The sequence below is a fragment of the Stegastes partitus genome, unplaced genomic scaffold (genome assembly GCF_000690725.1).
Source record: "Stegastes partitus isolate 25-593 unplaced genomic scaffold, Stegastes_partitus-1.0.2 Scaffold84, whole genome shotgun sequence".
NCBI classification, from domain to species: Eukaryota; Metazoa; Chordata; class Actinopteri; family Pomacentridae; genus Stegastes; species Stegastes partitus.
The window spans coordinates 644743-658928 of record NW_007577815.1 but is presented as its reverse complement, the minus strand read 5'-3'; the positions used below and the strand labels follow the sequence as shown (position 1 = coordinate 658928).

At 39.1% G+C, this 14186-nt stretch overlaps 1 protein-coding gene across 1 annotated transcript in view; it reads left to right on the top strand.

Annotated features, from left to right (window-relative positions):
• Positions 1 to 14186, top strand: part of unc5db (unc-5 netrin receptor Db) — a 246866-nt gene that overhangs the window by 190202 nt on the left and 42478 nt on the right. Inside the window, exon 11 of the mRNA XM_008276956.1 lies at positions 8643 to 8727. Within this exon, the coding sequence (XP_008275178.1) occupies positions 8643 to 8727 (85 nt within the window). The remainder of the gene's footprint in view (positions 1 to 8642; positions 8728 to 14186) is intronic.

Below are 14186 nucleotides of genomic sequence, written 5' to 3'. Positions count from 1 at the left end.
AACTGAGAAACTCCATCAACTATCTTTAGCTACAGGATCACATCGTTCTCATCGCTGTGCCTGCTGAAAGATATTACTTTAGTTGCCCTCGCAAACTAAATACTGACACACATTACTCATTTCAAAACTAGGAATTTAGAAAAGCTTGTCACATCACTCACTGGATTGAGCTACTCACAGAACACATTTCAGAAGAGAAAATAGCAGTTTGCAGAAAAAAACAAGATATCAGTCTTTAATGAAAACTGTAAGATATTCTTATCTCCTCTAAATCTTTTGAAGAACTCTGGTGTAGGGTAGAAAATAAGATATACCTATTTCCACACCAAAGCAAGTGATTGCATTAATTAAAATGATTAAAACCAACCTTTGAATTATTCGTCCAGCGATATAATCTCAGAGTCAGCATAATAATTCTAATAAATTGTTTACTCTTGGTGATCAGTCAAGAGGGTTTTATAAAGTTGAGGGAATTAACTTAGAGCTTAGGTAACAATAAAGATCGGATACGTACAGTGACTGAAAGTAAGCTATAGAAAACACAGGAAACAACTGTATACGCACACAGCATTTATTACTAACTACAACAAACAAATAACAACAACAACAAACATAAAATATACAATACAAACAATGATGAAAATGCTGGTTGAGAATATGAGTGTGAAAAACCAAATGTGGCGCAGAATGGTGGCTTGGAGACTTAAAAGTCTTTTCACCCAAAGCAGCACATAACTGTTAAATTTGGAATATTGGTCGACAGGCCAATTATAATTATAGAGATGAAAGCTCAATACTTGCAGCGTCCTTGGAGTTGTATGTGGATGCAACAATGTCTGATGTCTGATGGAGAGACGAGGCCTTCAGCTCCAGAGCGGGAAGATCAGGGTGTGGCAGTCGAAGTTGAGAACTTAATTAAAGTAATTAAAGATCAAGCATTAATGTAATATGCTCTTTTCCAGGTCAAGTAATTGCACAAAGAAGAAATCTGCCAGCATTTGTTCAAATATTAGACTACTGGTAAAGTGAAGCATTTCCTTTGAAACAGAATGTCGCTCGTTGCAGTCTCACAATTGTGCAGCTTGTTTTTCAGCCACATATTGCCACAGAAGGATTTTCTCTTAGCATCTTTTAAAATATGCTTTTAGGTTCCTCAATATCTATGACACCAAGTTCTTAGATGCTTGACATATGAGTGGAAAGCTTCAGCAGCTCAGATACTGACAGATTTGTTTTTGCTAGTCATGAATGTATTACTTAAAAAGCAGTAAAACACATCACACCCATGTCAGAGCCTCCCACAATTTGGACAGAGTCTCAGTTTAGGAGGTGCTGATCCTCATCCATTTGAGACTTGGCTATGAATGACTCCAGTTCATGCCGTTCCATGGCCAAGAAATTGCAAAGGCAGTGAAAAGGTGTGAGTTTGGCTAAAATGTGTGTCACCAGTATGGCAATAACTGAAATATTCCCCCAAAATTCACCTCTTTCAGACATTGTGTGAGGAATGAAGAGGAATTCTGCTCCACATTCGGTTTTTCACACTCATATTCTCAACCAGCATTTTCATCGTTTGTATTTTCTATTTTATGTTTGTTGTTGTTATTTGAATGGAAGAAGACCAAAATGAGCAGTTCTACTGCAGTTAGAGAATGTCCCTGTTTTTCGGGTGAAGAGGCCTTTAATAGTAAAATAACAGGCCAATCCCAGAGGGCTTCCCTCCCAGAGGGGCTGTTAGATATGACACCCCTATGTCACAGGGGGGTCAGGAAGTGGTCATGAGATGGTCGGGAGTTCTGTTCTGTTCTGAAAGTAACAATGTTACTATAGAACTATGTGTACTTGCAGTTATACAAAGGTAAACTTGTTGGAAATGAAAGTTCATCACGGAGTGTCTTACATGAGCTTGTTATTTATTACGAGTACAGAAATAATACAGTGCTTAGGATATAGGACTATATACCAAGCTGATAAATTAAAGAAGGGTTAATATAATTGAATTTAAGCTTTTGGGGTATTTATCAGGACATTATTCTTCAATTTAATAAAAATTAAACTTGACATAAGATAATAAGGCACATCTCCTGGTACTGTTTCTTCATTGTCCATTTGTTCAGTTCAGTTGTTGCATGCCACAGGAAATGAGGGGTCAGCGGAGCAATACGTTAAGCCCGGAGCAATACATTACACCCGGCCATCGGTTAAGGTCTGCGTGGTTGAATGTTTTCCTTGTCTGTACCCAAGAGCTTCTTTGTGTTGCGATCCTTTGCAGCTCTGATAGGTGTGATAAGGGAATTCCCATGTGGGCTCTGCTTGTCCTGGCTTCGGCTCCCGAGTCTGCAGAGCTAATTTACATGACCCTGTGACCTGCAGGATAGTTCTGTCTTTTATAACATGTGACTGTGAGCTAGAAAGTTCGAATGAAGTCTCTTGAATCCTTTTGGCATCTGTGCCTGTCCATATCCTACACTGGTCTCATGAAGCACCTCCCAAATATCAGTATACACCCAACCATGCACATACAATAACACTCACAACAGACAAACACATCTTGTATCCTGTTTCTTCTCTTTTAGCTCTTCCTCTTTCTCTTCCTTTCTTATTCAATCACTGTCTACTGCTAATTACTGTTAATTCATAACAATATAATTTTCCCTTTTTCCTTTTGCTTTTATGTTTTTGTATTTAATCTGTATTTGTTCATGCTCGCTGTATTGTTTGAACCACCAGGGCAAATTCTTTCATTTATCGCTTTTTCAGTTAGAGGTGACATGTCGCTGCAGCCGCAACCAATGGTAGGCTTTGCCAGGAAGTTCCTTTGACCACAACAAAAATGGCGGCAGGTTCATTAGCGCTAAAATGCTCATTTCTTTTCTTCTACTGTCAATTTATTCCTAGCCCTTCGAGGGGCAAAATAAGTGAGTAGATATGTTTGATAATATTGCTAGAATGTATATTTATAATGGTCATGACACGTTTGCAGTGTTGCAACTGTCACTCTGTTAATATGTTTACAGTGTAATAGTGAGTTTCAGGCTTTGGGCTTACCTTCAATGTAGTTTATCTTTCGTTTAAATTCACCTTGCCTACTTCATTACTTACTTGAATATATCCCTTACCTACAGTAATTAGACATGTCGCTGTAGCCTCAACCAATGGTAGGCTGCCACCGACAGACAGTAATTTTACAATTAAATCCATGCTTACCTGTGTAATATGTCACAAGCAATTTCTATCACTATTGACCAACACCTTCCTGTATTTCTGCATGTCCATTTCAGTTTCACACTTTCTTGTATTAAATCCGTTCATCTACAACACTGGCCTGTTCCCTGAAGGGGGAGGGAGATTTCAGCTGGCTGTGAATCACAATAAGTACAAGAGTCACATTGGGACATTGGGTGCAACAGTGCGCTCCCTGTTACATTATTGTGTTGGATAATATACTAATATCATTTTTTAATTTTCCCTATTTGTCCAAATGTTGTTATTTTGTTCTTAAGTGTGTGTGTGTGTGTGTGTGTGTGTGTGTGTGTGTGTGTGGGTGTGTGTGTGTGTGTGTGTGTACCTCCAGGCCAGCTCAGATTGGAAGTTGGGGTCTTGTCAGTTGGTGGTTAACCTCCTACCAAAGGTCTTGAGCATCTCCGTTGTAGGACTATAATGATAAAATATATATTATTTGCTTATTCATTTATTAGCTAGTACAAATCTATTTGAAACTAAACTAAACAAAACATAAAGACAGATTAGCCCTCCGTAATATTCCCCATAGGTTTCCTAATTGAACTGTAGATATCTGAAACTGGAATTCCAACCAGTCATAACTCAGCTGCAGATATCTGCAGTTCATATTGCAAATATCTGCAGCTGAGTGGCAGATATCTGTAATGAGAAGCCTCGAAAACATCAATGATAAAACTGAGGTCATTTGTCCTAGGACGAAGGACAACCCGGATATCTGAAATGTTCCTTTTGACTGAGAAGAATTGAATTACGGACATCTGTAATGCATACCTGGTCTAGCCATTAAATGTTAAAATAACTTGCCATATGAGGTCAGCCCTGCAGTTGTCTCCAGGCCATTGAGCGTGCTATGGCAGCGCCCACCCGTCGCTCAGAGTAGTCGTACCCATAAATATGCATAACTTTAAGCTTGGTTGGGTGAGTTATCGGAAAATTTCACCCCACGCACAGTAGAAATGAGACGATTAGTTAGAAAGATCAAAGCAGGTTTTTGTACCAGGCTCCAAACGTGTTTATTTCTGCTGTAAAGTTGGACATTTAAACATGGGTATCTATAGGGACTGAACCGCTTTTAAAATTGCCTGAAGCGGAACTGCTTTTGGCACTACGACATTGGCTTCATTGTTTAGGCTCGGAAGTTGCTGCTTATTGCCGACACAAACTCTTGCGCTTTCTATCAAAGTCATTTTTTAAACCATCTTTTTGTGACATCCAGCAACTGGTTCTTTCTTTCTTTCTGTAAGTACAAGACATAAAGACATGAATAATAGAAATCTAGAACTGTAAAGTACGAGAAAAGTTGTCAGTTTCTATTTTTTATTTTTTTTTGTTATGGTCTTTTGATCTTTCGCACACAGTTGTGCAGCATATCAATCCATCCTTTACTTTTCTGCTGCAGTGTTCAGTGAGATGCTTGTCCCACTTTAATATCCTATCTACAGATTTATGGGTTATGCAATGCTTTTCAATGATAAATCACATGTTATGTGTTTGTCTCGATTTACCCATGAAAATTCTATATTCATTCAAAAAGAATACACATTCTCAACATTTACATTTCAGACAAGGCCAAGTTCTTACAAAATGTTCACTTTACAGAGGGCTGCCAAAACCCGTCTTTATCTGTCATTTCCCTCTCTGCTCCTCTGAACCTTTTATTTGTAGAGCAGGGCCTTTGTATGCTGTCTGAGCTTCAATGTGAATGCTTTGCCATTCACACAGCAGCAGATGAATGGTGTCGGGCAACAGTGTTGATCTGTTGTCACGCTGCAAAAAATCTCCACTCGCTTCTTCAAAGATGTATAATCCGAAGTTAAGTAAATGTAGCTGGTTGAGAGATCAAAGTAAATAGAAAGACTGTTTTAATTCTTCCAGATTAAAGTGTGTCGTTCAGACGGACTTGTTTACAGCTTAACTCGAATCAGATATTGATTCATCCGTTTATTTTCGGTGGGCTTTTGTGTGTACTCAGGCCGATCAGCTGAACACTGACACAGATGCATTTAGTTTGTAACCAACCCCTCATTTACTTTACCTGGTAACTTCCTTTTAGTTTCCTGAAAACACATTTTCGTCAAAACTGTTGATCCAGTCCATTTAAAATTAGTTTTCAAATCAAACAGCATTACATTCCACAACTGGTACAAAAATATATATGCGAAACCTCATCACCAACACTCTTAATTAAAAACTGATGAAACAAATAAATGATGTCTATTGGTGAAGGACTTTTTCAGTTTTTAGTGTATTTACCAAAAGTCCTTTTTCAGCTTTAGGATTGAAAGTCATGACAGCATTTTTGTTTGGCGCACAGGATTACTGAAAGAGCTTTACTGTTCAAGAAGACATGGATACAACGTCAAGTTACTTTAAGTGAATCTGAAGAAGACACACAAAAAGCATGACACATGACAGGAAGTGTATTGTGACTATTAAAGCTGCCTAAAGTTTAATTAGGCATCTTGGAAAACAGATGTTTTTAGGTTTAATTCAAACATGAGATTAAGTTGCTGTCATTAATTAGCAAAACAGGAAAACAGTACAAATGGTTACAGTTTACCTAATTATAAAGAAAAAGGGAGACAGTTGAAAAAAAAAGTATAAAGTAAAATTTATCTGAGCCACTATAGCTTATTGCTATATAACTTAGCATGTGACTGGTATTTGCTGTGGTTTAGAATGAACCCTGTTAAAATGGAACCTGATTGCTGTGTCCCAGACTCCAGCAGTTTCAGGGTAATTTAACCCAGTTACCTCCCAACAATCAGAGGAGAACCCTGGTCTGGGATCTTGGTCTGAATTGATATTATTTGGTGCTGTGATGGGTTCGTAGATCTATTCTGAAAGATCCCACACTGCTCGTAGATTCAGCAATGCTGCCCCAATAATATCCAACATGTTATATTTATGGGTTAAAATCTGACTTGTAACAGTTATCAAGCAGTCGGTGTTGCTAAGCAGCGGTAAGAGTTCCAGTCCCTGAGGCCAACGTTAGCTACACATGTTAACACTGACTATTGGAATTTCACCTACCGATGTTGCTGATGAACAAACCATGTGGACCGCATCTTCCCAACCACTTCCTCTCCTGACTTTTTCAGCCTTGTGCTTTTTTTCTTTTTCTTTTTTTTTTCATTTACTGCAAAGCATTACAAATTGTTTAATCACTGTCTCCATTTTGTTTGCCTCTACTTCCCCATGCGATCATGCCAGGTGGTGAGCTGCTCCGTGTGTCACCATGGCAGCTGTGGCTCAGGTGGTAGAGCAGTTGTCCTCTGATCATAAGGTTGGCAGTTCGATCCCCTGCCCCTTGAAGTGTCCTTGGGCAAAACCTGAAGTTGCTCCCAATGGCAGGCAGTACCTTGCATGGCAGCTCTGTCACCATTGTTGTATGAATTTGTGTGTGAATGGGTGAATGAGAAAACATCGTAAAATGCTTTGAGTGCCGCTAAGGTAGAAAAATGCTATATAAGTGTAGTCCATTTACCATAATTTTAACAGTACAATTTGCCTTTTTTTCCAATCTTGCAGAGAGAAAGAAAAATATATGTGATGTTTTTCCTCATGTAAACAATGCAACCTGAAACCTAAAATCTGTTAGAATGTTAAAACTCTGTAGTCTGAGCCCGTTATAAGCAGCAGCTAAACTACTGCTTAAAGTAATGTGTTATTGCTCCCCTAAAAGATCAACATGAGTCAGGTGATTCAGTGAAATGGAGTATAGTAGCACTTTGATATTTTCCCCAGTACAAAAACCCTTCTGTTCGGTTTTATCCAATTTATAACTAGTTTAATATATCGAGTTTATATATATGTCTATGCAGTATTACAAGCATCACAGAGTGTGTGAATAAGGTGGATGAGAAATGTTGTGAAGCGCTTTGTAGAACCACAAAGGTTAATGAGGAGCGATAATAAGCGCAAACCATTTCAATATTTAATAACTGCATAACTTTATATGTAACATACTGTATACGGAAACCACAATTTGCCGTCTCCTTATAAACAACATACATAATATTTAATTAAAAAACTGCAAACATTATCATGTAACATATACGGAAAGCATAGCGTGCTATGCCTTCTCCTTCTGAACAACATACATAATGTTTACATGGTTCATAATTAATTCTTATGATGAGTTTTTATGAGAAAAATGTGAAAATGGCCACATTCATGAGTAAATCACGGTGGGAGACTGTTAAGATGTAGAAAACACACATACATAAAATATAAGCTTTTGCAACTGAAGGCAAGTGGAAGTTTGTAACGATGTCTTCCATATCAAAAGCAATATTTTTGATTGATAATGAAGTCACAAATATTAATTCCACAATATACAGTATTTTTCCTTAGTTTAAATTAATTTATTAAACAATTATCATGTCAAAAACAAAAACTCTTCATAATCTAGACTGTTTGGGAAAAAAAAATTAAAAACTCACATTTTATTGCTCATCACAAGATATGAGCTCAGAAGGAAATTAGTGTGAAAACATGCGATGGCTCGTGCTGTTCATAGTGATCTTACAGTATTAAAGCACACGTATTGGTCGTCTGTTAGCTGGTGGTAACGTTCACGTTTTTTGTTTGGCTGTATAGATGGAATTAAAATGTTTTATTTTTGCATTTAATACGTGACATCACCAGTGTATGTGGAAAGTGATCAACTGAAATGAACTGACCTTACATTTCCCAAACCAATCACTAAAGACCAACCTGGACCTAACGTTCTCTCAATCTGACACTAATGCTAGCTGTGCCAACATGCTGCGTATGCTGACTTTTATGCTGGAAAGAGCATACTGAAAACAAGCTACAATTTTGAAAATACATCAATCTATGTCAAAAAAATTTGTTGTGCAGCATGATTATTCAGCAGCCTCCTCCTCCTTCATTGTGGCACACAGCTTGACAACATGTTGACGAGGCGTTGGTCCCGCCCATGGCTCTGATTGACTAGGCACCAGCCTTCCTGCAGCGCCCGTCGCTTTGATTGCTTTTTAAACCAAGAAACTGCTGTTTCATGTCAATATACCAGATGAATCAGTCAGTTCAGTGGAGTGGACAAATTCAAAGGTGTGGACCCAGGCAGCATGATGGCTGGGTTCGGTTTCAATACTGTGAATTTCTTTTATACATGATGCAACAGAAACAGCACCTACATCCTCGTTCACACTATAATATGTACATGACATGTCATCAATGTTGCCCCATGCCAAAGTAAAGGCTGACTACTATTTCTAATAGAAGCCTGGTTCATTCTTTCATATAAACTGAAGTTCTCCCACACATTCCCCTAACCTCTGCTTGTACGACATGCTGTAAGCCCTTATTTTGCCCTACGCTGTCAGGCTGCTGGAGTTGTTGCTGTTGACACATTTGTGTGTGTTTTCCAGGGGTCAGCCTGCTGGTGCCGCACGGAGCCGTGGCTGAAAATATGTCCTGGGAGATGTACATGGTGATCAATCAGGGAGAGGCAAGGTGAGGCCAGAGTTTACCCAAATATCATTTCAAGCATCTATCTGTCTGTCAGTCTCCCTCTATCTTATCATCCATCTGCTCCGACTCTCCGTCCTCCGTCCTCACTGGCCTGCTCCTCTCTAATTATTTACTTTTATTACAGCTGCAGTGTTGAGTCGGTGGAACCTTCACCTCGTAACACTTGTCTCCCTGCAGCAGATTATCCAGTTACAAGTTTAATGCACTCTATCATTGGCGCTCCATCATTGGCGGCTTAATTAGCACGGAATTAGATTCAAGCATGTTGATGTCAAAGAACTGTGTTTTCTTACTCCCTATTGTCTGTGTTGAGTTTGACTTAATGAGCCAGTGTTTTTACTTTTTTTTCTAAGAATGCCCACTTCACTCAGTCTGTCCTTCAAGTACAACATAAACAAGATTTTTTTTTTTAGCTTTAAGGATAAATTAGAGGATTTATTGTCTCTCTCTCTAAACACTGTAATAGGATAGCAGGTCACTGTGGTCAAGTATATATTTGTTTTTTGTCCATGGGTTTTAATTCCTGCTAGTCACACAGCTCTTTAGTTCCAATATGAGTTGTTGTTTATGATCTAAGATTCTAAATGACTGACAAAGACTACCGGACAAACATACTGTGTCTAGCTTAACCCTTAGAGCCCAACGGATGCATTTTGCGTCCAAATTAAACAAACACTTCTTCTCAGCTAAATTCCTCTCAAAGTGTTTATTGCAACGAGGCAAATCAAATAAAACTGCTTCATAAAAAACCTTTCCAACAATACTAGTTGCTTAACTATGTGACAAAGTATCTGCGATCAAATTTAATCACAGCTTGTATCCAGGGCTACATCCTTCTGCACACCTATTACAGTCACATAACTGATTGGATATGGTAATATCGTATCACAAGAAAGAGCCGAACCGGAGATTCGTAATTATGCTTGTCACATATTTATATATGCCAAAGTAGACAGATTTACTTGGTAGACAGATATGAGGATAGATAGACTTCAGCACAGTACTGTGTTTTTCTTCACCAATTTCCACACTCATGCTTCTCTGTTGTTTCAGAATATAGACCGATCACATATCAAAATAAACTGCAGACGTACTCTTTCTGATGAAACTAGTTGTTTCTGTGTGCTGAGTAATCAAGTTTTTTAAATGAAAGCACATCTCTGCATTGTCTCCAACATAGGCCTGACATTCCTTTTGACTTTGTATGAAAATTAAACATAATGCAATGTCAGTTATTAAAATAGCAGTTCTTTCCATGAGGCATGAAGCACATATTTTTCTCATTTGTTAAGTCATTTGTTTTCATTTTTATAAAAGCCTGTGTAATTTCCCCACAACAGCTGCTCACTGAAGTTTTTAACAACCATCTTCTAAAAGGCAGAGAAAAAAGCATTTTCTGAAAACTATTTTCAGTTGTGGAAAAATACACATTTGCTCAAGATAGCATCTCCACCATCAACACATTAGCCGTGTTTCCATGACATGTTTTTACTCACATGTTTAAGTATTGCATTACAAAAGGTTAAAGGACGCAATAAAATTCAGAAGAAGTTGCCCAACTTTGAAAAAACTTTTACTAAAGCAGATTTGAGGTATTTTTTTTAAATAAGATGAAAGATTTGCAAAAACATAAGAACATCAGTAAAAAGTATCAATACACAAGACAGCTATATAGGTATGCAGTATAATATTACACAGTACAACAATAGCAATAATTGAAACAGTAGAAATATCGATACTGCACAGCCTTGTAAATGTAGAGAACAACACTATTGCAGTGTTTCTTCTCACCATTATGGCATGATGGGAAATGAGAACATGTCTTCAAAATGAGTTCTGATGAAGTGAACATGTACGTCATGTGACTGAATAGCTTCTTTTGTTTGTCTTTGCCTGCCTTCGTCAGCAGCGGTTGGTAAACAACTGTCTTTGTTTCAGCATTCAGTATTGAATTTGTTTCAAAGCAGATAATGGAAACAAGCCTCATTTGCATCATCTTTTTATATTTTGTACAAAATTTCAAAAGTTTATTTCGAATTTACTTTACTATCATATGGAGACACAGCCAGTGTAAGTGTGACAGAGTGAAACAAAGTACAGTGTTTGTGTTTTCATGTGAGACAGTGTTTTCACTGATGTGTTAGCAAGACATTCATTGTTGGTTTGGATTTTTTCACGGAATTTGTGAACTATAGGGAAAAAATTCAATACCTCCCTGCATCCTTTAGCAAATACTTCTTTAAAAAGGGTAAAGTCGGAGATGAAACTGGTAGAAATGACAAAGTGGTAAAACAAGTAGTTGTTAGTTGGTCACACATTGAATGTTAGTGTTTTCTTAACAACATAAAGAATCAGACCTGTGTATCTATAGGTTGTTGTCCTCTGCAGGAACTTGTGGGCCATTTTAGACTGTCCCCATCCGCCCCTGTAAAACCTCTTTTAGGGCAATTTTCTTGAAGAATAAAAAACCTACTCCACGGTAGTTACTCCGAAGTGGCCCCAAAACACTGCTCTGCAGATCTCAACTCTGATTGGTTGAACAGAATGCCATTTTTCCACCCTTTTGATGTCTTCATCGACTAGCAGGCCTCTCCTCTTAAACATTGCCATCAGCAACATAAAATTCTTCATATAAGCTAACATAGAAAACCTCTGTTTTTTGATTTCTTCATGCTCATAGAACTGAAGTTATATTCAGTGAGCGTTATCGGTCAGTAAGACATTTAGCTTTGTTTCTCTGCATTCAGACTCAATGTTACGGTTGACGCTGTTGGATCCAAATGGATCCTACCATGGAAACAGAAAGGCTGAAAGGACTGATTAGAAGGGTGTTCCATGTTTGCTCCACTCAGCCAACTGCGATAGGAATTTTGATTGTTACCTTTATTATTATCATTTTGGTGGTAGCAGTGGTTGGCTGCAAGAATTTACAGGTAAAAACCAGAATTAAAATAAGCGGGCACATGTATTGATATATTGAACAGTAGTGCATGCAAACATACAGAGGGTAGATATGTGTCACCCTCCCCATGGCCATCTCCTATTTCTGTGTATTTACCCCCAGGCTGTGTGACAGATGGGCCCAGCAAGCACGGCCGCCTATCTCCCGCTCCCTATAGGAGTCCTCTAGGTGTCACGATATGGGTGTTCATTTCCAGAAGCCCCTCACAGGTGGGAGTCCGAGCTTTGATGTCCCAGCTGCTGTATAGAAACTCAAGTTCTTGCCACGCGACCCCAGGGGGCTCCGCAATAGAGTCCTTCATTTAGTCGACCGACTCAGAAGGAAGCAAAGTCAAACCTCCAATCCTCCAATCTCTTTTTCATCCCCTCCACTCTGAGAGTCAATATGTAGTTATGTACTCCACTTGGTGTCAACAATGTGGCTCTCTGGGAGAAAGTCACGACCCGGGAAGCTTGTTTAAACGATGATGAATGCGGTGATGAATGGAGAATGGTGCACTGATGGACGTACTCGGTGGAATAGAAGGCACCGACGTCTCCGGAGGCCTTTCATCTTGGCAGTACGCTCATTATGTATTCTGATCACAGCAAGGTAATGACCCTTGGATGGACTGAGCGTCTCTCCAGGGGAGTGTTTGCATGCTCTTCCCCGCAGAGAGGCACGAGGGTTTCCAGTTTCCTCTGAAGTGTCACTGTTTATTCACGGCGCTACACTTGAACAAAGTCACAAAAGAAAGGAGACCCCACAAAATGCTCGCATTAGGAGGAGAAATGACAGGGCACTCAAATAATGAGATGCAAACAGCAGTAGAAAGACTGAGTTAGGCCTGTCATGACAGAGTTTTTGTATTTGAGGTCAATTTTAAAAGCAGTATGTCAATTTTCCTTTTAACAAAATTATGATACATGTTTTTTCACTGACCTTAAAGAAGTCAGAGCAGCTCTTCTTTGTTCTCATCAGGGTTAGATAGATAGAGTAGAATACACAATGCATAGAAACTCACAAATCTCAAGCTTTGCTGCAAATCCCGTTTAGTCACAGTCGCTGCAATGTATATGTGTAATTGAAAATCTTTACAAGAAAGTCTAGAGCTGCCTTCATGTCCTGTTATAGATTTCTACCTGCCAGCATAAAGCATCCGGTTTCTCCCACTGCTTTATCCACCTTTGAAACACTTCAAAATATTTCAGACTCCAACCTGACAGTATTTGGTTTTGGCCACAGCGGTGCTTTTCAAGTGCTTTTTTTTTTTTTCCGTCACTCTGTGTGAGCTGAGAGATGTTTACTGTAGACACCCTTATTTCTCCCTGTGGTCTGTTGTGCTTGTCATCTTGCCAGCTGTCAATCACTGTCCACATCCTGGCATGCCGCGACATGCAGAGAATTGTATTCTTTTCTTTCCCACTGCAGTGTCCAGCTCCAATCCCCGTCCAGCCGACTTCTCGTAAAGTCCCATTAAAGCTGCTTTTTAAAAAAAGATGTCCTCTTGAAGCTTTTCAAAGGCTCATCTAAATCTTTTGAAGGCCAGTTTTTCTTAGGTCAGACATATTCCCTTTTGCCTCTGAGGTTTTATGAGTGCTTTGTGTTGTAAGATAAATCCCTCAACCTACTGAGGCAGAAACAGCTTTGTCCTCATAGGAAAAGAACTTTTAATGATGAAACTAGTTTCCATATGTATTCCTTTTGAAAGACACCAAGCTGAACATTTGGGACCTTGCTGTATATTATTTATTGTTGTAGATGCTCCCGGTTAAGTTTTATTTCATAAATCAGAGGAAACCTCTGAGAACTCACAAAGTGCCCTACAGGATCAGTTGTATAGAGTTTGGAGGTTAACAATGATAATCTATTATACATGGCTGTCAGTAGAAGTGCACCAGTGCGTAGGTGTGACATGGCTTCCTGCTTGGATACCTGGCCCTCTAGTCAGAGTCCTGGCTGCCCACAGTGGCTGACCCGGCTGATCTGTTTTTCTGGATGGAGAGCCGCTGCAGCTCCCACTCTAAGCCGTCAGCTCTCATGGTCCGTAGATCTCATGGCACAGATCTTTGGATGGACACATCACTCACGGTTTCAGTCCAGAGCTCACAACTCCCGCGTCCCCTGCCAAGGTAGCAGCACACTTTAGAAATAAGTGCTGTCTAACTTAAAACGGCAATCCATCCTGATCTGAAATGTCCGACTCCTCCAAAGGTAAAAGAGTTCATCTGCAGTTTGATGAAGATGGTGACATTCGTCCTGCCTGTTGTACTGTAGAGCTGATGGGGTGTGACACTGTTCTAGGTCATTCTCTTATTATATCAGTACTTGTAGGAATACATGAAATGTAATAACCTGGAAGTTTTCAAACTGGCTCAGAGCTCACATTAATAAGTTTGCTGTTATACCTTTTGGTTTATAATTCATTGCAAACACCTAGAAGCATGTCTCTATTTCTAATTTCGCCCGGTTAAATATTGAGAATTTGTTGTTTACTGCT